The sequence below is a fragment of the Eurosta solidaginis genome, chromosome 4 (assembly GCF_040869045.1).
Source record: "Eurosta solidaginis isolate ZX-2024a chromosome 4, ASM4086904v1, whole genome shotgun sequence".
Taxonomy (NCBI): domain Eukaryota; kingdom Metazoa; phylum Arthropoda; class Insecta; order Diptera; family Tephritidae; genus Eurosta; species Eurosta solidaginis.
Genome location: NC_090322.1, coordinates 56,464,528 through 56,487,822, shown reverse-complemented (window position 1 = coordinate 56,487,822; position 23,295 = coordinate 56,464,528). Strand labels below are relative to the sequence as shown.

At 39.7% G+C, this 23,295-nt stretch overlaps 3 protein-coding genes across 5 annotated transcripts in view; 1 reads left to right on the top strand and 2 right to left on the bottom strand.

The window, feature by feature from the left end:
• Obp19a (Odorant-binding protein 19a) overlaps positions 1 to 347 on the bottom strand; it is a 112,450-nt gene extending 112,103 nt beyond the window's left edge. The window contains exon 1 of the mRNA XM_067781744.1: positions 237 to 347. Within this exon, the coding sequence (XP_067637845.1) occupies positions 237 to 293 (57 nt within the window). The 5' untranslated portion in view covers positions 294 to 347. The remainder of the gene's footprint in view (positions 1 to 236) is intronic.
• Obp19b (Odorant-binding protein 19b) overlaps positions 1 to 17,122 on the top strand; it is a 363,375-nt gene extending 346,253 nt beyond the window's left edge. For 2 of the 3 annotated variants that reach the window (XM_067781745.1, XM_067781747.1), the window contains 4 exons: positions 16,107 to 16,194; positions 16,285 to 16,373; positions 16,433 to 16,572; positions 16,924 to 17,122. In XM_067781745.1, coding sequence (XP_067637846.1) covers positions 16,107 to 16,194; positions 16,285 to 16,373; positions 16,433 to 16,572; positions 16,924 to 17,008 — 402 coding nt within the window. In that variant the 3' untranslated portion in view covers positions 17,009 to 17,122. Of the gene's footprint in view, positions 1 to 4,573; positions 4,689 to 16,106; positions 16,195 to 16,284; positions 16,374 to 16,432; positions 16,573 to 16,923 lie in introns of those variants that run through there. The other variant, XM_067781746.1, reaches the window with a different exon arrangement.
• Positions 17,123 to 20,729: 3,607 nt separating this feature from the next.
• Positions 20,730 to 23,015, bottom strand: Obp19c (Odorant-binding protein 19c). Its single transcript, XM_067778843.1, has 4 exons — positions 22,895 to 23,015; positions 22,457 to 22,735; positions 22,338 to 22,391; positions 20,730 to 20,993 (listed from the first exon to the last, which is right to left on the bottom strand). Exons 1-4 carry the CDS (start codon positions 22,955 to 22,957, stop codon positions 20,835 to 20,837), a joined length of 555 nt encoding a protein of 184 aa, XP_067634944.1. The 5' UTR covers positions 22,958 to 23,015; the 3' UTR covers positions 20,730 to 20,834.
• Between the last annotated feature and the right edge of the window lie 280 nt (positions 23,016 to 23,295).

Sequence of the window (23,295 nt, the reverse complement as noted above, 5' to 3'; positions counted from 1 at the left end):
ATCAGCAGTAAGAAAAAAGCAAGCTCGGAAAGTAGCGGACACCCTTATGTACATATATAAGTGAGCAATTATTTAATACAATGTAAACTGAAAACATAACACATTGATATTTAACGGTGATAAGTGGGCGGATAAAGTTGTTAGTAATTTATTAATATGGGGATCGTGTGACACGGTACATTTGCATGTTATTAATAAATTCGTAATTACTCTTAATGAGTTAATTAAAATATTACCTGCGATATCAAGTCCAGGCTCGAATCTATACAAAAACAATTTTTACTATTTGCCATAAGAAATTTTCAATGGGACTATTCAAAGTTTCGATTAAGGCTTATCAATCTTCCAATTCCTGCTAATCAAAGGGAAACTCTTGTTGTAATATTTATGACAAAACTACTAAATGAGTCGATCTCAAGCCCATTCCTTTTGAACAAAGTAAACTTTTGAGTTCCTTCTCAAACTACGAGACACTTCAAACCCCTTCTTCTGAAATAATGTAGAACTAATTTCGAACTAAACGAACCTTTCCGGTGTTTGTGCCAAGATTATAACTCAAACACATTTGTCAGCTCGGACTGCCTTTTTTCTATAAATAGAACAGTTCTCACCGCTCTTAGTAATTTATGTATAATTTGTTTGTTTTTGTTTTATTAACTGAAGTATTAGGACCAGATTATATATGACTCTGTGGCAATTTGTGTCGCAGTCACTTACATTCACAGTCACCACTATATAATTCCAAAAATTTACTCGTTGCGTTATACATAATTTTCCCCTTAAGCTTAGCTTATGATATCACTTCTATGGCTGAGCAGTTTTAGATCTCCACGCTTGACAAACTGTTGCCCATCAATGGATGAGATGTCAAAACTCTACCACAAAAAACGTAACGCAATGAACAGACCCGCCCTGTGGATCCGAAATTGAGTCAGATAAGTATCAGCATCATATCGTGGTTGTTGCATTTGCATGTTAATGTAGTAATGATAATTACCACACACAAGAAAATTTTGGTGTCAAAAGCGCCCTTTGTGGTGTTGTTCTATATTAAAACCAAAATAGTGTGAATTTTATCTCCAAGAAGTTCTGAATAAAACTTTTATAAAAATAGACGTCGGCCACCGTGGTGTGATGGTAGCGTGCTCCGCCTACCACACCGTATTCCCTGGGTTCAAACCCCGGGCAAAGCAACATTAAAATTTTAGAAATAAGGTTTTTCAATTAGAAGACAATTGTTCTAAGCGGAGTCGCCCCTCGGTAGTGTTTGGCAAGCGCTCCGAGTGTATTTCTGCCATGAAAAGCTTTCAGTGAAAACTCGTCTGCCTTGCAAATGCCGTTTGGAGTCGGCATAAAACATGTAGGTCCCGTCCGGCCAATTTGTAGGGAAAATCAATAGGAGCACGACGTAAATTGGAAGAGAAGCTCGGCCTTAGATCTCTTCGGAGGTTATCGCGCGTTACATTTATTTATTTTTATAATAATAAAAAACTGGATATTCCTTCGGCTGTTACTTGAACCCAGATCGTTCGAAAGGCGGGCCACACTGCCATCACACCACTGCGGCTTGCTGCTCACATCTACCATTATACAAAACGACTAGCAACAGCGTTGTCTTCAAAATTAGTTTTGATATCACTGCGAAAAGTGTTAATACTATCCTTTGTTTTGTTTTTTTTTTTTTTTTTTTTTTTTGCGTGTATGATTATGTGAAGTATAATAAATTTGAATAAATTTTTTGTTCAGCACAACACATTTAGAACAATAGCTCTGATCCAAATGTTTGATATAATAATTTAACTATAGCGTGCTTTTTCTCCTTAGTATGCATGATTATTACTTCCTTTATATTCGGTCGGTTGAATGTTTGTCCGCTTTTCATACAAATCTTGCAATCGATTTTTATGCAAGTTCTGATTGAGCAAAAATCGTAGGTTAAGACTCCGGGAAAATGTAAGAAAAGGAGAAAATAAAAAAATGTATTTATAAAGGTGGAGGGCAATTGATTGACTAATAATATCTCCTTTCCTACCAACTTTCAAATCCAAGTAATGTATACTCCACTTTTATATTTTTACTTCTCATGAATATTTTTGCAATTTCTATGTCAAAATTTAAAAATCAAAGTTTAGCAAGAATATGTCTTTGTATAATATTTTTCGCTGATTTTTGTCCATTAAAATTTTTTTATTTAATTTTTATTTTCTCTAAATTTCTGCCTGAAGCTTTTGTTTCTGAATATTTGCTGACTAAGTGCCGGTTTTCCAGTAGATGGTTCAGTTAAGCTAAAACTAACTTTGCTTAAACTCAATTCAAACTTAAACTCCATTTAAACTATAGGGCAGTTTTTCAGTCACAGTTTAAGGCCGCCTTTGGGGTAGGATTTTTTGTACAGGAACATTGTTTTTTTATTATCTAAACAATTTATCGATACGGCAACACCTGGGGCCCTATTCGTTAACTGTGAGTTTTAAAGTGTACACAAGAAATTGTGTAAACTTTGAAATTCTGATTCTGTAAAGCAAAACTGTGAACAAAAAAACTCACTGATAAAAACTTCGTGAGTTCTCTTGACAGCCAGTGTACACTATTCTGAGATTCAAAACTCATACGCACTGTTGCAGAATGACTTTTTTGTTTTCATGGCGTTTGATGAATATTTTCTCACTGATATAAGACTTTTACGTTCAGCGCTCATTCAGCAAAACAATGTACACCATAATTTACAGAATCGCATGAAAATTTAAAGTGTAAATTGTGTGTGCAAATGAGTTTTCAATGAGTACCATTTTTAAGTTTTTCACAGTTAGGGAATTGACCCCTGGATTATGTTTACCCAATAAACATGGAAACAATATTTCTCTAGCCTTAGAGAAATATATATCTAGTTCTGGAATTGATATCCAACATCATTCTCTTATTATTTTTAAACCTGATAAATTGTTCTCAAGTTGATATCTAACATCATTCTCAAAAACCTTTGGAAAAATTTATAGTTCTTGAGTTGATCTCCGATCTCCAAAGTTATTATCAAGTTTTCTCCAACCTTTGAGAGATTTTGAGAAATCTAGTGTATTCAAATGAATATCCAACACATTTCCTCAGTTAGTTATGATATCGAGTAGAGTTGGAGTTGGAAAAAATCTTCTCCAAGGGATACCAGCAAAGCCAACAACTGTTTACTCTGGGAAACAAACACCTTGTTGGTAGCAGTAACGAAGCGTTATAAATTAAAAATAAATTGCAGATGTTTAGGGCCCCATTCTCTATTGCGATCGAACACTCGTTTGGCTTCAGAGCGGAATCGTTCGTGGCTTCGCATTATTCCAAACGATCACGATATTAGACGAAAACAGCTGCTTCTTACGTGAAGCAACTGTACAAAAAAAAAGAACAATATGACATTTTGAAGCGAAAACAGTTTATCTGCCGTCCGTTTGGAAAATATGTTCATAGATGAAAACTTTGTCCCAACCTGCAGCCACAGAACATCTGTAATCCCAATGCAATTAGCACAATTTACAACTTAGGGCCTCATTCTCTATTACGAAACGAACGTTCGTTTCGCCTCAGAAGCGAAGCGCTAGTGTATTTGCACTATGTTAAATGATGGCAACATATAATTTGACAATTGCTTTCGTCTTTCTGATTGTCATAAAGTAAGAAACGTAAAGGCCGAACGAAAATGACGAAATTCTTTTCATTGTACAGAATGATGCCCATATTTTATTTTTGTCAGTTTACTGTAGTATTGGATTCTTACATTTGAGTCCAGTTGAGGAAACTGACTTGAGTACAAGGTGCGAAGTATTTTTTTTCTTTCAACTCAAGTGACAGCATTTTTCGTTTTATAGAAATTTCCCTTTTGTGATTCTCAATTGAGCCACTGTTTCGAAACAATTCCAGTAGCCCAAATGCTTGCTGGGTATATTAGACGCCATTGCGAACGAGCGTATTTACTTTTTCCTCGCGTTCCAATGAAACGTGATCCAGATACGGATAGAAATTTAACATGCAAATGCAACAACAAATTGATACATATAGATCACATTGTTGTTCCGTTTGCATGTTAAATCTCTATCCGTATTTAGATCACGCTTCATTGGAACGCTACATTTGGGTTAACTATAATTTATCCCTACCAGATCGGCCGCTCAAGTTCAGCTTACATTTCAATTGAAGATTGAAAAATTGCAGAATGAGTTTAAGCGTAGTTTAAGTGACAAACTGAGTTCAACTTGAACTGAAAAACCAGGCCTAAGCAGCAAAAATTAGACCGACTACTGAGAAGTTCTGGGTTTGAGTTGCCCTATCTCACTATAGATATGATTTGTTTAAACTCCCGACTCATATGTATGTATGTATACATACATATGTTTATAGTCATAGCTGTCAACAATATAATTTAGATCTCGTTTGAGTAGATTTCATGGGATGATTATGTTTATTTCAGTGTATGTACATATGTATGTAAAATAATGAATATCCGGCGTATGTATTAATTATCAAAATACATGCAAATTTAAGTTAAATTTCGAATAAAATGTTTTGTAATGCTTATTGTCTGGTCTAGTTTTACTGAATTTGTGCTAATAACATATTAGTCGTATTACTTAATTGAAAATAAAATGTTGAAGTTATTCATATTTATTACTGGAACAATCTCAATTTTGACAAGAGATGTGTTGGTATGTGGATATTAAAGTTAATCAAATTATATATTCAGATATAAAATTTATTTACATATAACAGTAAATAGAGACTTTACAACGTACATTGGCTTAATTTTTTACAGCAAGGGTTAGACTAAATCAAATCAAGAGTTTTAAGTAATTTGAGTTAACTGCTCTCAAGCCCAAAAGAGAAAGCACTGACCAACTGTGTTATTAGCTCACGGCTAAGTTAACCTATATTCAGGAGTTTCTTATAACAAAATCTTCTTAAATTCATCCTATAAATAGTAGCACGCTTAAGAAACAACTAGGTACATGAAGCTATAATATGGGACGGTGATCAATGTGGCTTGATAGTGGATTATACTTGAATAGAATACTGTTTCATCTTGCAAGGTCGGTGCTATCAAAGATCTGGACCAACCTTTCTATAATTTTAGTGTACTCAACGACTGTTCTGAATTCAGAGAATTAAAAAAACAAATGTTACTCATACGCCATGTAGCACCAACATCCTTGACATTTTCTTTTTCCCTGTTGGAAATATTGTAGTTGAAACAAACGCACATAGTTGTTCTTACAACATTTTATTATTACAATTTCCAATTTCATATTGCGGTAGGCCCAGGACAGAAGCTTTTACGACAAGCTTGGGCTGAAGTGAAAGAAATTTAAAGTGAGTTCGTTTAGTAGAGCAGGTGAAGAAGAGTCGTAACTTAGACCTATGTACATTGTTCAGGGATATTTTTCCACAATCAGAAAAAGTAAAATTAAATATTATCATTTTCCAAACCCCGACATACGAACATCTTTGCTAGTCATCATCATATCATTAATTAGCGCTTAACCGCCTAAGCGATTTTGGCCATTTCGTAATTTGGCCGTTCTCCACCTGCCTCTCAAAACTCAGTTGCTTCCAAACTACGGTGTAAACCGGAGCGTCTTCGTCCATTCGCATGACATGGCTAGCGAAGCATTTTAGGTTTTATTTGCTGCAATATCGTCATATCTGCGTAAAGCTCATGCAGCTCATTAATATTCCCAGTTCGATACTCTCCGTCGGCATCACCGATAGGACCATAAATCTTCCCGAGAACTTTTCTCTCGATCACTCCATTAGCCATCTCTTCTCTCGCCACCGTCCATGTTTCCGAGCCATACATCAGGGCAGGTATAATGAGCGACTTGCGGAGCGTGATTTTTGTTCGTCGAGACAGGACTTTATTTTTCAATTGGCTACTCAGTCCAAAGTAGTACTTGTTGGCAAGTTTTTCTTGATTTGATTTCTGAGCTGACATTGTTTTTGGTGTTAATGCTGGTTCCCAAATAAACGAAATTCCTCACAGCCTTGAATGCACCAATTCTTTCTTAGATGACAGCAAGTACTTCGCCTGGTCCCCATTTTCCGCAAGACGCACTTTTTTTGCTTCTTTACCTAATCACGAGAAGGCAGAACTCAGCGTTTGTTGAGGCCAATAATATCAATAACATCAGCAAATACCAGTAATCGGTCGCTCTTATAATAAATTATACTATCACGGTTTAGTTCTGCTGCAAGAATTATCCTCTTCAACATTATGTTAAAGGAATCGCACGAAAGCGAGTCGCCTTGTCTGAAGCATCGTTTGGTTTCCTTCCCAAACCTTACTTAGCTGCTGGTGCTGCTCAATGTTATTTGGCAGCACCTTATTGACTTTACAGGTACCTCAAATGCAGACATAGCAGCATACAAGCAGCTTCTTTTCGCGCTGTCAGATGCTGTTTGAAGTAGACGAAAAAATCGTGAGTTTCGAATCTCTTATCGTGACTCTTCTCCAGCATCTGGCGTATCGTAAAGATCTGGTCGATAGTAGGTTTACCAGGTCTGTAGCCGCACTGCTACTGCCCGATCAGTTTATTGACTATGGGCTTCAGCCTGTTTCACAGTACGCTAGGTAGAACCTGATACGCGATATTAAACAGGCTGAATCCGCGGTAATTTCGGCGGTTTGCAAGACCGCCTTTCTTGTGAATTGGGCGGAGTATATTACCGTTACAATCTGAAGGCATACGCTCAAACGTCCATACTTTGCATAGGACTTGATGCATGCCTTTGCCAGCTCTTCGCCTCCGCATTTCAATAGCTTGGCTGGTATTCCGTCATTACCTGGTGCCTTGTGGTTTTTAGCCGCGATATTCTCACTTCGTCATATTTGAATGCAGGAACGTGTTTTCCATCGTGGGCGATTGGGTATCGGGTTCGTCTTCTCCCTCGCTAGCTAGTAATGAGGAGAAGTGTTCCCTCCACAACTTAAGCCCACTCTGTACGTCAGTTACCAGGTCACCATTATCGTTCTAGCCCGGGCTTGAAATTTAGTACATACGTGGCTCTATAAGCAGCGGAGGCAGCGCACCATATCTCATCATATCAGTTGTTTTTGCGGGCTCGCTGGAAACCTATGGCGTCAGCAGCGTCGCTTGTTTCGAGATGGGCACTCCAGTGCAGCTGTGCCTACTATTTGGGCAACTAATTCCTTAGTTTTGGCAAGCAACTATTTATTTGAAGTCAGTTCATAAGAACCTGTCAAGATTTTCCGAATGACTTTCGCTCCTAATATCGAATTTCCCTACTGGCCTTATTCGACAAAAAAGGGAACTTTAAGCCGTCAACTGGTTTCATGGTATAGGTTAGGTTAGGTTGAAATGGCCGATCCATGAGGATCTCACATAGACTGAATGAGTCCGTAGTATTACCAGAAGTTTATTTTAGCGACTAAATTGAAAAACCTTATCAAAAACCCAGACCTAAGTTAGAAAATAACTCCGTCCTCTTGGCAAATACTAGAAGCTTTCTGGTACTTAAGCCACTTGCTGCTTCTAGATCTGACAGATGTATCACTCCTAATAGCTGGAGTCTTATCCAAGCGCAGGGAACGAGCACTGCCCGATCGTTTCGTCCTCCAACCTGCACTTCCTACATCTGCTATCACTGTCCAAGCCTATTTTAAAGGCATGTGACGCCAGAAGGCAGTCTCCAGTCAGAATGCCCGTCATGAGTCTACAGTCCTCTCTTTTTAATGATAGAAGCAACTTTGTTATTCTAAGGTCGTAAGTGGTATATAAAATGCCTCATTCAAGGTTCCTTCATTCCGTGTGCAAAGATGTGTACACATCAAAAAGTTGTAGTTTCATTGCATAAGACGCTTAAAAAGTGGCGTAAAACATTTGGCAATTACACACTACTGTTGGCGATCCAACCAATTGTTTAGCACAGCGTATTTATCATATAAAATAGCCGAAGGCTTTCAAATCTTTATTTAATAAATTAAAGAAGAAAATTGTTACATACTGAAGAGTTTGAAATAAAACACCTATGTACTTACATTTGTTTTTTTCCCAACCGCTCTCTTTGCTTGCACTTATTAGAATAGTGATGAAACAATTCGAACAAGTTCACATTCCGACATGAGCGAGGGTTGCCAATAGAGACAAATAAAACCAAATGTATGCTTCTGTTACGTTAACCTTTTTTGGATTAAAATTATTGGTGGCGGGGTTTCTAACTTTCTCCCCCCGGTATCTCCCATGAAGTAGGAATACCTAACGATCTTGAAAGCCGTCACCTCGCACATCCAGTACTGCTATCTTCGTAGCCGGTCGATGGTACTGTGCTTGACTTGTCTTGATATCAGCACTTCTTACTTGACCATCTCTTGTTGGTACGGTTGAAATGGCAACTCCTTTAGGCCAGGTATACCGTGGTAGTTTCGGATCGCTAATCACGACCACGTCACCAACGTTGGTAGGGTTAACTTTTTCATGCCATTTAGTTCTTCTAGTGAGTAGTGGTAGTACTTCTACAACCCATCTTTTCCAGAATTGTTCAGCAAGATATTGCGAGTGCTCCAAGTGCGCCAAATGATTTGGCGTTAGGGCCTCTTGCTCTGCAGTGTCTAACGAGAGATAAGTGGGTGGTCGACTATTAACAATTCGCTCTACTTCAATCAGCAGATTAGATAACTTTTCGTCGGTTAGCTTTGTTTCGGGTGTTACTATGTGGTACAGAACGGTTTTAATTGAACGAATGAGACGCTCCCAGGCTCCTCCCACATGCGGAGCAGCGGGAGGAATAAATGTCCAGGCGGTGGTACAGCTGGTAAATTCGGCTGTTAAATCTTCAAAATTTACTTGGGAAAAGGCATTACGAAGCTCTTTTTCAGTTGCCTTTAGGTTAGTCCCGTTATCACTAAAAAATGTTCTAGGCGACCCTCTTCGTGCGACGAAGTTATGCACTACTATACAACAAGAGCTAGTCGTCAGGCTATATGCCATTTCGATATGGACTGCTCGGCATGTGAGGCACATAAAAAGTACACCGTAACGCTTTTCAGTTCTTCTGCCAACTGTCACCAGTAGTGGTCCAAAAAAGTCCACTCCTACATTTGTAAACGGTCGCGTATATGCAGACAATCGCTCCTCTGGTAAATCGGCCATCTCGGGTGGACGAGGGCTTGCCATGAGATTCTTGCAAAGTTGGCAACTAAATCGCACGGAACGAAGTAGTGCTCGTAGTCCGGGTATATAAAATTTCTGAAATAGTTCGTTTATCACGGTTTCGTGATTTATATGTTTCCACTTTCGGTAGTACCAGTCAACTACGAGCCTAGTTAAATGACTAGTTTAGGCAGTGTAATCGGGTTCTTTGTAGCATTACCTATAAATGACGCTCTTTCTAAACGGCTGCGCATACGTAAGGCGCCCGTTGCATCTAGAAACGGTGAGAGTTTTCGCAAAGGACTTGCCTTTGGCAATGGGCTTAAGGAATTTTTAGATAGTATTTGGATTTCAGGTTGTAACTAAATGCATCATAATCTGTATGCCACCACTTCAACACTTTGTTGACGTCAATTACTTACTCCACTCGTTTTGCAGAGTTACAAAAATTGCCCACAGCACCTCCGTCTCCCAAAGCTTTTACTACTTCCTTCGAGTTCGATAGCCATCCTCGAATATGAAAGTTCGTATTCTTATGAATCTCTTGTACCTCCCTAGCTAATTGAATAGCTTCTCGCAATGAGTTTGCCCCATCTAGCATATCGTCAACATAATACTTTCGAGGATATACTTTGTCGCTCTTGGATGCGAGCTCGCAAACTGTAATGCATTTCAGTTTTTCACGTACTGTGCTAACCTACCTGTGTGTGCTACCTGCAGCGAGTATACATCAGGCACGCGACTATCATCGCAGTCCCGATGGAACATGTCACTGATATCCCCGCATATTTCATAGCGCCACACACGGAAGTTCACTAGTATATCAAACAACGGGGTTAATAGATCTGGGCCCTTATTCAGACATGATTTCCGCGGCTGCGTCCCAAACGAGCCTAATCTTCTCTGGCTTATTTGGGTTACGCACTACAAACATCGGTATATACCACCTCCTTGGGTGGTGTTCGGCGGTTTCACTATCAGTTAGTTTTCGTATATAACCTTTTATTTCCATGGTGTTTATCTGATCAGTAACGTACGTTTTTAGTTCTGAATCGCATTTCAATTGCTTCTCAAAACATGTTAATCTACGCATAGCCATCCCGTAACTATACGGCATTACAATGTTCTCTGATTTCCATAGTAATTTCACGACGAAATGTTGATTTTCGCTATAACCTTCTGCTGCATTTCCTCTTCCTTATTTCTACTGATTATGGGTAGCTGGTCATTAAACTCCTTTTCCTGGTATATGCTCTCCGTAACTAATTTATGTAGAGCGATGTCGTCGTCACATTCGGAGATATGAAATTGTGGCTCAAAATCTCCCTGGCGCTCTTATGGCTTAAAATCTCCCTGACAGTCCAGCCGATTTGAGTTTTAGTGGCCGCAGGCTCGCATACCCTGCCCTCTCGGAACTTTAACGGCATCGCTAGATGTTTATTACTCACTCCGATAATGACTTGTGGTTGGACTTCAAAGTATGATTCCACGGTTATTCCACGTAGGTATCTATATTTTTCGGAGAGTTCTTTTATGTTTAGTTTTTGCTTAGGCAAATTAAGCGTTTCTACAGAGTGCACATTGCGTAACCAAAGCATCTCACCCTTACCACGTTACGAGACTTCCAAGACAATCACCGCTAAATTCTTATCGACCCGTGTCGTTCCATCTGTCCATCTAAGGCATAAATCTTTCTTTTTGCCTTGCAGCTGCAACTGTTGCAATACGCTCTTTTCTATGAGCGTGGGACCAGATCCATCATCGAGAAATGCGTACACGTCAACCGAAACACCGTTTTCATAAATCGTTACGGGAACCACTCGATAAAGCGTATTCGACGTCTCTTGGTGATGTGTGGCCAACACAACTGCATCAGCGTTATCGTCGGTTCCTCCATCCGGTTTATGAAGCATCGGATTGTGTCTTCGATTACAATTAGTATTTACTCCACACTCTCTGTGTTCACGGCAGGATTTCATGGCATGCTTTTCAAACATACTTTACATAGCTTTAGATTTCGCACTGTGTTCCATTTTTCATCGTAATTCAGCCTTTTGAATTTATCGCATTTCATGATGACATTAGGCTCCTCGCAAAAGTAGCACACCAGCTTCTGTTTTACTGTTCCCACGGACTTATGCCTAGTCGCTGGATCTTCGGTATGAAAGCTCACGCGCTGAACCTTACGTTTTTCTGTGTCCATACTAGCGGTTAAGGTAACTGGGGCTACACTGGTAGCTGCTTTAGCTAAATCAAAAAGCCACTCACTAAATACTTTCACAGTGGCGTTTAGGTACGAGCGGGAGAACAATACCCATTGAAGGCGCATTTGCGCAGGCAGCTTCTCAATAAGCTCCTGTATGAATAGCGTGTTATTCATGTGCGAATGAAGACCAGACGCTTCCATAGTCCCCGTTAAATTTTTTACCTCCAACGCAAAAGTCACCAAAGTATCCAATTTGTTTACATTGACAGGTGGCGAGGCACGTAACTTAGTCAACAAACTATTTATTATTTGCTCTGGCTTGCCGAACACCATTCGTAAAGTTGCAATTATCTCCGGTACAAGAGCCGGAATCATCAACTTGCTGATTACATATTCAAGCGCTTTCCCCTTTAAAGCGCGTTGCAATCGCATTAGATTTTCGTCGTGACTAAATCCACACAAACGTGGTGAGTTCTCAAAGTTACTAAGGAACAGCGGCCATTCTTCTGGCTTGCCACCAAAGACCGGCAGATCCTTTGGCACCACATGTCTCGCGTTTATTTGTTCCGGTCTCAAACCGGCAACACTCACCGCAGAAGTTGTGCGAACCTGCATCCTTGCCCCATGTTGTTGTTGTTGTTGTTGTTGTAGCGATAAGGTTGCTCCCCGAAGGCTTTGGAGAGTGTTATCGATGTGATGGTCCTTTGCCGGATACAAATCCGGTACGCTCCGGTACAATAGCACCATTAAGGTGCTAGCCCGGCCATCTCGGGAACGATTTATGTGGCCACATTAAACCTTCAGGCCATTCCCTCCCTCCATACCACCAAGTTCCATGAGGAGCTTGGGGTCGCCAGATCCTCGTCTGTTAGTGAAATAGGATTCGCCGCGGATAGGTGAGGCTGATAATTGGGTTTGGAGAAGCTATTTATTGCGCTGGCAACCTGAAGGGTTGCGCTACACAGCCCCTTGAATCTGGTATTTTAGTTGCCTCTTACGACAGTCATACCTACCGCGGGTATATTCTGATCCCCTAACCCGCTGGGGTATCCTCCTTGCCCCATCTTCCTGACCTATAGCCCCATTATATTGCATTTCCTCATCCCTTCCTACATCACCTTGAGCCTCACCGACTGCCCATTCCCTAATTCGACATTCCGTTAGTGCCACTACACTACCTTCGTCCTCTGATTCATCAGTGTCCTCGTACCTGCGTATAATTTCAAATTTTTGTTCTAAATACGCTAACTCAGCCTTTTTCCTTTCCTCCAGGAGTTTCATTTCTAATTTCATGCCTTTCTTTGATTTACCCGAACTACGACAACTTTTGCCATCAGATTTATTACATACCTTATTCTGTATAAGCGTGCCAGCTGTACTTGATTTTGTTGTTGCTGCTTGCACTGTCTTTGCAGTGCTATTTGACGAGTTTAGACATTTACCGCAACTCCACTTTCTATTAGCTACATCATCGGAGACACCTGCGCACGTAAAATGTATCCCTATGAGGCAATGACCCGTTAGTGCCCCCACAAGTGTGTAAACTGTATCCCTTCTTAGGTTGTACACGTGGCGGGATCTTTTAGGATCCCATTTAGGCCAGGCTTCTTTCGATGTTCGACAGCCCGGTGTTTGTAGCCATCTTTCGTCGGCTTGACGGTAGATATGCTCTTTTAGCATTAGCTTGCATGTGGACAGGAGCATACCTAAGCTTCTTGTCCAGGAAGAACCTGCCTAGTTGTACCCTGCCTAGCTAGTTCATCTGCAATGCAGTTTCCCTCGATATCCCTATGTACACGGTTCTGTTAAGCCATCTCTTGAAGAGACCGGCGACAGTTTAGTGCTAGTTCCGAATTGAACGGGTGGGAGCCAAGAGATCTTATGGCAGCTGGGCTGTCGCTGAAGATAAAAATTTTTTGCCGACATTGTATGTCCCTATCCTAGCTGCGGCTTCCATTATGGCTGCAACTTCTGCCTGGAATACACTGCAGTGGTCGGGTAGTCTGAATGAGAGCTGGAGGTCAAGGTCCCTTGAGTATACTCTACCATTTAGCTTGGAGCCGTCCGTGTATATGGAAATGCTGCTGCTCATAGCAAGGCACTTGTCCAACTCCGTCCAGGCATCTCTGCTGGGTATGTTTGGTTTCTGCAACTGTTGTGGTCGTACAGCGATCCGTGCTAGGAGGAAGAAAACTATATTTGTTTGGTATACTTGAGTGTCCTGTGGTCTTGTTGTTCCAACACGACAACTCCCTTAGACGCAGGGCTGACGTTGCCGCTGCTCGATGACCAGCTAGATCCAATGGAAGGATGTCAAGAATGACCTGAAGAGCTTCGCTAGGCGTTGTTCTTAGAGCCCCGCTTATGCTTATCATGCTGGATCTGTGGACTTTACCCAACAAGTTTAGGTTTGACGCTTTGCTCAAGGCTGGCCACCATACGACTACCCCATACATCAGTATGGGTCTGATAATCGCGGTATAAATCCATCTGCATATGTTGGGGGTGAGTCCCCATTTTTTGTCAATGGCTCTTTTACACATATATAATGCAATGTGCGCTTTCTTTTGCCGCTGAATAACGTTGTCCTTCCAGTTCAGCTTTTTGTCTAAAACTACGCCTAAAAATGTGGCTTTATCTGCCAGGCTTAGGCGCACCCCATTTAGTTCTGGTACGTTTAACGATGGTATTTTGTATCGTTTGGTATATAAGACCAGCTCAACTTTATCGGAATTGACGCAGGCTCCACATCGGGAGGCCCACAGAGAAACTTCTCGCAATGCTACCTGCATCAAGTCGCACAAAATTTGAGTGAACTTGCCTCTGTAGACAATCGCTAGGTCATCAGCATATGCCACAACCTTCCCGCTCCCCCAACTAGTATCTCTTAAAAGCGAGTTTACCGTTAGGTTCCATAGTAGAGGGAAAGGGACACCACCCTGGGGCGTGCCCCTTGCGACAAATCGTGTTATATCAACCTTCCCCAGTGAGGAAAGCACTTTCCTTCCCCTGAGCAGTTGATCAATCAGTCCCACTAGGGGTCTATTTACGTCCAGACCAGTTAAAGCATTGATAACGGCATCTGGACTTATATTGTTGAATGCTCCTTCAATGTCTATGAAGGCCACAAGACAACAATACTTTTCGAACAAGAATGTTTCTATAGTAGAGACTAGACTGTGTAGCGCAGTCTTCGCAGATTTACCTTTGGTGTACGCGTGCTGATAGCTCGAAATCAGGTTCCTATCAATGTTTGTAGTGAGAAAATCGCTAACTTTTCTCTCTAGGGTCTTGAGTACAAAGGATGAAAGACTGATAGTTCTGTAGTCCTTCGGCTCGCAGTGAGAGGCTTTGCCTGCCTTAGGAATGAATATGACCGTGGCGCTGCTCCATGCACACGGAATATAGTTCAGAGCGAAACAAGCGGTATATATGTGCCGTAGCCAGTTGGCTGATAACTCCAAAGAGTAGATGAGTTGAACGGGGACAATCCCGTCTGGTCTAGCAGCCTTAAAAGGTTTAAAACTTTTAACTGCCCACCTCACCCTCTCCTCAGTGATGGGTATATTCACAGCTTAGTTTGCTGCAGGTACTTCCGGTGTGTGTGTGTCCAGGAGCAGCCCTAGGGTTTCCCTTTCTGTACCGGTCCAGGTACCATTCGGTCTCCGCAGAAAGCTAATAGCTGTTTGTGTCTTAGAAAGCACGCACCCTAACCTTGATGTGTCAACGACACTTTCGACTCCAGTGCAGAAATTTCTCCATGAAGTTCTCTTCGCTTGTCTCAGGACTTTTTTGTAGGTCCTTAGTTTGTCCTTGTATTCTAGCCATTGTGACCCGTTATGAAGGAATTTGGCTTTGTTAAACTGTTCTCTACAGGATTTACAAAGTAGGTCCAGATCATGGGACCACCAGTGAGGTTTACGCTTACCGCGTGTTTTTGAAGAGTTTGAAATAAAATACCTACTTACATTTGGCTTTTTCCCAACCGCTCTCTTTGCTTGCACTTATTAGAATGGTGATGAAACAATTCGAACAAGTTTACATTCTGACATGAGCGAGGGTTGCCAATAGAGAGAAATAAAACCAAATGTATGCTTATATTACGTTAACATTTTTTGGATTAAAATTATTGGTAACGGAGTCTCTAACAACTACTATTTCAGTGATCACAGCTGTACACGCAAAGTATCGGATCCATATCCGGCTAAACGTCAACAACACTCAACAAAACTTTTGCGCTTAAAAATTAACGACATCAAACCCTATGGCTCATGACACACGCGTATTCGCCTCGACATCCGAAAGTGGAAAAGAAAAATTGTATCTCTGTTCGGAGATATTTGCAGTTGAAGTTGACAATTTTCATGTGGTTTTTGTAATGTTGTTGTGCATTGGATTTTGTGTACAAAGGGATTTTGCACGGATTTAATTTTGATCCCACCCCATTGGTGTACCGGCCCGGGTAATTTTTTACAATCGCATCCGAAGGCCGCCAATGCAGAAAGGTGTTCTGCGCAAAAATATTACGGATGCCACCGCCGGTTTCGGAGGGACCATGGGTCATTTTTCGGTTTTTTGTTTTTTTTTTTTTTGTTTTTTGTTCAAATTTTCCGCCTTCGGATCATTAAAACTGATATCAAGACATGTCGTTTGACATCTCTCACGATATTTTTGGACGCGTATTAGCATTCAACCACTGTTCTATGTAGACTTTTACCGTTACACTTTTAAAATGTAAATTTCTTTTAACCTAGGCTGATGAAATAATGACACTACCTATGGGGCTTCTTGTGGAGGGTGTTGAACCATATGCCAACAAATGCGATCCAAAACCAGAATTGGGTAATCTGAAACAAAATAGAATTAGAGTGATTAATAGAACTGAAAGCCTAGAAAAAACCTTGTAACACAAAATTTCATCTTTATCTATAGAGCATATCGAGGAACTATTTTTGAACAAAGAGGACGCTCAGCATACAACCAAATGTTTGCGTCGCTGCTTAATGGATCAGTTCGAATTGGTATGAAAATTCAGTGAACAAAATCATTCTATTTTGGTCACCTTTTGCATTTTATTTAGTTCAGAGTTGACGGTAGGCAAGTAAAAACCGAGAAGCTAGTGGGTTTTATGCAATTGCTGTACCCTGACAGAATAGAAGATCTTAACGAAATTGCAGACAATTGCAATGAGCGAAATATTGAATTGGATATCGACGAGAAGTAAGTTTGAATCCACTGTTGAGTGGAATATCACGCTATCTCGGCTGCCACTTCTAAAACGCCCTATTTGGGAAAATTTTGTACATCGGACTACTCAACATAGAATTTGGTTGAAGATGTTTGGTAAGACGTTTTTGAAACAAATTCGGAAATATGGCGTTCTTCAACCGAATTTTTGTTGAGGTCAGGCGTTTTTGAAAAAAAATCTGAAAAAGGGCGTTATTCAAAAGTTTTCTGATATCAGAAGTCTTCGAAACGGCAGCCGAGATAACGTGATGTTCCACTCAAGAGTCGAAATAATGATTGCAATCAATGAATATGACGAATTCATGGATTTTATCTTCGAAACAGGTGCGAAATCGCCCATTCATTTGGAATGTGCATGCTAAAGCAAATGCAAGCTCACGAATTCGAAATACCTCAAATAGAGCAGTAAAATGGTAAAATGATTGTTCTGAATACGTACTTATTTATATTTAAACTATTTCTGTGTGTTTGTAATAAATTATTTCTGGTTCGAATTCGAAATAAAAAAATTTTAAATTCATAACTTCTGAAAAATGTATGTTACAAAGATTTCGGAATTGGTTCGAAAAATATGTTTGTGATGTAAATGGCAAACACTTTCAGCTTGAATCCGAAACTTTTTTATACTATTGTAACGAATTTTGGGGAGATCCTGATAATTATACACCTTCTGCTAACGTTCGAATCGCTGAACTGTCGAATCAATAACTCCAATATTCAGTACTACAAAATGGTCTTTATTTAGACTACTTTGGGAATATTACTTCACAATTATACTTCACTAATAGCGTGCTTAAATCAAAACTGATTACTGATTCCTCGGCTTGCGCTGCTTTTATATTCTCGGTTACCTCGTGCGCCCATTTCTCCTTAGGTCTAGACGTTTCACGCACATGCCTTCTAGAACAATTGAGGGTATGTGTGGAATAATGGTATAAGTCGAGTTACAACGTTTTTCCATAAATCAACTAAATAAAAAGAGCACGATTACATACATATACCATATTAATCTTAGAAAATTATAGTGATATTTAAACAAAGATATTAGCTTCCTTTATGGAAAAACGGTATAACTATCTAATAAAATTTTGAAGTAGTGAAGCATCGAAATGGTATGAAAATATATTCAATGTCGTAGACCAAAAAGAACTGAAAAATAAAAGAATTGAAGTGGTTTCAAAAACGACTAAGCAGACAGAGAACTCCATTGTTAAAAATAGAAAAAAAGGTTAAAAATGATAAAAGTAGTAAAAAAAAAGATTACTAAAAATAACAAAAAGAAATAACAAATAGTTATAAGCTTTTCTAAATAATAGAATATAATGTATTTAACAATGGTTATTAATGTATCTACTATTTTGTTTAATATAGTATCTCAATCAAAATATTTGATATTCGATCTATGGAATAACGGTATAACTCAATAAAAAAGAAATCATCCATTTTCTAATAAAATTATGTATATATAAAATTTATTACTTTTTCTTATTAAAGTATCATACTATCTAAAATGTTACCAAGTAGGATTATTATACATTTATTTTTACCTGTATTGTTAAGTTTTTTTCACTTTTCTCAGAAGGTTGATTTTTGAGTTATACCGTTATTCCACACATCCCCTCAATTGTATCTCATGCTTGGTTATTAGCTATATACATGTATATCTGTAGTTTATGCTTTTCTTCTAGCCATATGCGTGTGTGTGCGTGAGTAACAACCAGGGCCGGCTCAAGAGAATTTGGGGCCCTAGGCGAGTGATTATTTGCGGCCCCTTTCTCCCGTATTTATAGAAAGAAATTGGAGATCAGAAAATTAGAGATCAGAAATATTAAATTCAAACTTAGTGTCGATAAAACAAAAAAATATTTCTTTTGTATATTAAATATATTTTTTTCAACAAAAGAACGAAAATATAACACACAAAAATATTTCTAATTATCTTAGAGTTTACTAAAACTTCATTTTCCGCGCATTCAACTCAGAGAAAGTTGATATAATTTTACTTAAAACTAATTTTTGCGCAATTTCCTGCTCTATTGATAGCAATGCTAAACCGACAAGCCTTTCTTGAGTCAAGGCCGAACGCAAGTACGTTTTGATTAATTTCCCGACATTGGTATCGTCAACAAAATACTAAATTGGGCATGAGGCCAGACAAGTTGTGTTGTAAAATATAATTAAGGTGAAAATTAAAGGGCCCCTACAAAATTTCTTTTTTTTTTTAGTTTTAGTACAAACGTGTTTATCGAATTTGGTGCCAGAACTTGGTGCCCTAGGCGGTCGCGTAGTTCGCGTATATGGTAGAGCCGGCCCTGGTAACAACTTCTGTACAGTAGGATGGTTTCGAACCGACGTGCCTCGGATAACACTAGTGTGCTTTACCACTTTACAAAAATCAGGATCCGAGGACTTTACATCGACTCTAACCATTATCTCGTCGCAGCCAAAGTACGCTCCCGACTCTTTGCGGCTAAAATCAAAGAACAAAAAACACAAGGTAAGCTAGACATCGAAGGCTGCAATCGCAACAGACTTTCACACCTGCTGTCTGGAAGCGCAAGTCAACCCCGCGGAATTTAGGACTAGTAGGAGCATGTCTCTAAAGAACTTCATGCCGCCGCCGAGGAAAAAATTGCTTACCGGAGACCGCGGAAAAACAACTGCTACAATAAGGAATGCCGCGTTTCAATCGAAAGAAAAAATGCTGCCTACAGGGCTACGTTAAAAGCGAGCGCAGCAAGAAGAGTGTGTGAACGCTACTACGAGTTGAAAAGGGAAGCGAGACGCTTTGCAGGAAGAGAAAAGTAGAAGCAGAAAGGCGTGAGTGCAAGAACCTTGAGCGGCGAGCTGCCATGAATAACGCTCGCAAATTTTACCCAAGACCTGGTAAATATACCATCGATCAGGCTTTCACAGTGCGCCAAAAAAATTAACACCTCTTCGCCGATTTTAAGGTCGCCTTAGACAACACGAAAAGGAACTGCCTATATGCCACTATGTCTGAAAATTATACGACTGTGCAAAATGACGTTGAGCAACACCATCAGCTCAGTCAGAATTGGGAAGGACCTCTCCGAGCCGGTCGAAACTAAACGAGGTTTCGGATAGGGCGACCCTATTCTGCGATTTCTTTAATTTGATGCTGGGGAAAATTATAGTAGTTCCAGCATATTCTATAAAATCGTAATTACTGGCGTATGCCGACGACATTGATTTCATTAGCCTGAACACCCTCGCCGTCAATTCTGCATACTCCAAACTGAAAAAAGGGCAAACAATATGGGTTTGATGGTGAATGAGGACGAAACGAAGCACATCCTGTCATCGAGTAAGGAGTTAGCGCATCTGAACCTTGGCAACCACGCCACTGTTTGCAGTCATAATTTCGTAATAGCTACCGACTTCGTCAATTTGAGAATCAGCATCAACACAAACAATGACATCAGCTCTGAACTCAAGCGAAAAGGACTCCTTATTCACATCAATAAATGCTACTTCGGAATAGGTAGGCAATTGAAAACTGAAGGCCGCACTCGGCAAACGAATATAATGCTCTAAAAGTCACTTATCGTACCCGTCGTGCTATATAGTGCAGAAGCATGGACCATGACAACAACAGAGGATGCCGCTCTGGGAGTGTCCAAGTTCTTTGAAAGAATTACGGACCTAGCGAGGGCGAGTACAGAAGAAGATTTAAGGATCAGCTATACGAACTTTACGAAGATATCGACATAGGCCGGCGAATTAAAACGCAGCAGTCACGCTTCTACGCCATGTTATGCGAATGAAAGTTGATGCTCTGGCTGAGAAAGTATTTTCATTGGAACTCGCCCATGGAAGCAGAGAAAGAGGGCAAGTAAGCTTATTATGGGTAGAAGCAAACTTCTAGTAACACTATGGACTCATTCAGTCTTTGTGAGGTCCTCACGGACCGAGCAGTTCAACCTACTCTAACTTTGGTGATTGACTTAGTTTATTGTAGGAACACTAAGCTCGGCTGCATGGTGCGACAAAAACATCCGTAAGAAGTCTTCGTAGCTATAGTCGGAGCATCTAGAAAAGTGACGTCGGCGTAGTAAGTAGGCCATTGCTACAATAAAATCAATGAGCTTCATTATAGTTAGTTCTGTGTGTTAATTGATTAACATTTTGCTTTATTGATTAAAATAATTTAACTTAACCTAATTAAACATTTAAAATATGTAAATGTATTTATAGAACAACTTAACAGCATTTTAATAAACCAATTTGATTCGGTGCATTTTCATTTCAGCAGCAATGCATTTACTAATTTGATGGGCACGCTCACAAGAGTTTTCAGCTGTTATGAACGCTTTGCAGTTCTCAGCCGTTGCCATAGCGATGGAGGTTATCAACGGATTGTTATTGCCAATCTGAAAGTATTGGAAAAATTATTAATAAACTTTACTTAAGAAGCAATAAAACTAATCAAATAAACATGGAGGCCTTAATTGGGGAATTTATTTGTCCGACTGAAGAACCAAACCCTCTCATTCGTTGCTCATCCTTACTTCAAACTGCCCTAGTTTATCATAAAAGGGGTCCTTATTCACATCTATCCTCACATCTGTCGGCGTGTGAATGCAGCCAATTGCCAGGGATGTTGTCATCCATTGGTACCATGATATGACCGTGAGGGAGTTCCTTCCTTCACAAGAAATCCACCGTGTCCAAATTCAATATTGCATCCAAAGAAAGGGTGTCGAACAAAGAGCTTATTCCGAACAGCACCATTTGTTGCACGGTTTCCATCTTTTTGATATTGGAATTACCACCTAGTGCTTTTCACCAGACCAACATTCCACAGCAGAGGATCGCTGTCACCATCACGTCATGCAGTCAATGTACTACCCGCATCATACAACCAGTGCGCTCTTAGAGTTTGGCAATGGCCGCACCGCAGCATTACAAGAAAACCGAGGCTTTTCTTGGCCTGGCGTCTATTTACATGAGTGTCTGATAGTACTAGCTATACTTCGCGATGTTGGATAGTATGAACTCAGGGATTTGATACATCCCCATGTGAAGCTCAAGTCGTACACCCACGATCCAGAGATGTCGAGAGGGAATATGTGGGACGTACCCCTTCGCAATCCATTGATAAGAAGAACCAGTATCGATTCGACTTCCAATGCTATTAAACATTTTTCGTAACTGTCGGCAAGACATCATTGAAAACCTCTTGGCCGTTAAGAGGAGCGTTCAGCACGAACTCTTTGCGTCCACGTTTCCATTTGATAGACTTATTTCAGTAGACCTGCTGTTTGAGACCAAAAAGGTTCCATGAAGTCCGCTTCCCTATCACGCTACGCCATTTGCTTTTGCCTGCTACAGTTTTGAAACCATACAGAACTACATCTATTGAGAACCGATCTTTTCAAAGTAATTACCACTTTGGATTGAATATTCAATTGATAAGTAGGACTCTCTCTCGAGAATAAAAGCCATGGTTCATAAGTTTGTTATCATAGCCGCGCAAAACTATGGAATGTGAAATAAGCTCTGGATCTTCCTTGAAAGATTTACGAATTTGTGTCCAGTCCCGATAAAAGGTATGGATTAAGATTCCATGACAGTAGACCTGCCAATTTATAGAATCGTACTGCTTATAAAGAGATCGCCAGAATGACTCTTCTGTCAGGTGTGCAACGGATTTGAAATAAGAAGCAGAACGATGATTTTTGTTTAACTGTGTTTCGAAAAGTTTTTGTACTCACTATATTAGCAATGCGTCCAATTGCCGCTACAGACAGCATATTTTTTTTGTCCATCTGGAATGGTAAATGAAAGTTATTAGATAAGAAAAAAATTTTAAAATAATTGATTGCAAGCTTACCACTTCCAAACGCTTTAAAATACACTCCATTAAGCATTTCTCTTTGAGCGTCGGTTGCTCTGCATAAAGTAAAGATTTTTTCAAATCATCTGGATCGATACCCATTTCGACGGCACATTGCATTTTTGAATTTGTTAAAAAATCTTGATAATCCTTCATGGGTGTCATTGATTGACGTTTGAAACGTTTATATTCCTCCAAATCGGAAGGATCTTCGCGAGTTAGCAATGGCTTCCGCTTACCAGATAATTTTAACTCATTCGAACTGAGTGCATGCAGCTGGAAAAAAAATTATTAATAATGGGCCTTACTCGAAATTAATGTCGGTCGGAAGAAATCTTTTTTTTTGGCAAAATTTACCAAAATCACTATTGACCGACTCTTATATTAACAATCTGAATAAAGTTTTTGTATTTTCTAAGTAATGCTGAAATTTACAATTTGTACAGTCGCCAAGCACAACATAATGGTAATCAAAAAATTGTTAGAAAATAATATCATTTTGATGATCTCGTTTTTCAAAATCGCGTAGCAAATTTAGTCTACTGTGATCGTTGCGAACTTACTTTCGCTTTTATAGTAATGCGCTTCGATAAGAATTTCGCTAACGCCATCACTTTTCATCTATGAAGGTTTTTTCGTTTATTATTGTTTATAAATTGAATATCAAGTTCAAGAGAGCTTTACTTAATGATATGAAATGAATGGTATTGATAATATAGCGCAAGTTGAACTTTTTGAAGTTATGAGGTTCGTCAACACATAGTTCATCCAAAGACTAATCGAAGAATAAAGATGTTGCAGGGACGAAACATAGTGTGAAACAAGCTTCACAAAAC

What these genes read in the sequence shown, in the direction of transcription:
- Obp19c (XM_067778843.1), bottom strand. Translation starts at nt 22,957, where the DNA reads ATGATATTATTTTCTAACAATTTTTTGATTACCATTATGTTGTGCTTG. An exon ending in GCTTGGCGACTGTACAAATT is followed by an intron (nt 22,736 to 22,894) that starts GTAAATTTCAGC and finishes TTTTTTTTCCAG; the next exon opens with CTGCATGCACTCAGTTCGAA. An exon ending in TTGGACGCATTGCTAATATA is followed by an intron (nt 20,994 to 22,337) that starts GTGAGTACAAAA and finishes CAATACTTTCAG; the next exon opens with ATTGGCAATAACAATCCGTT.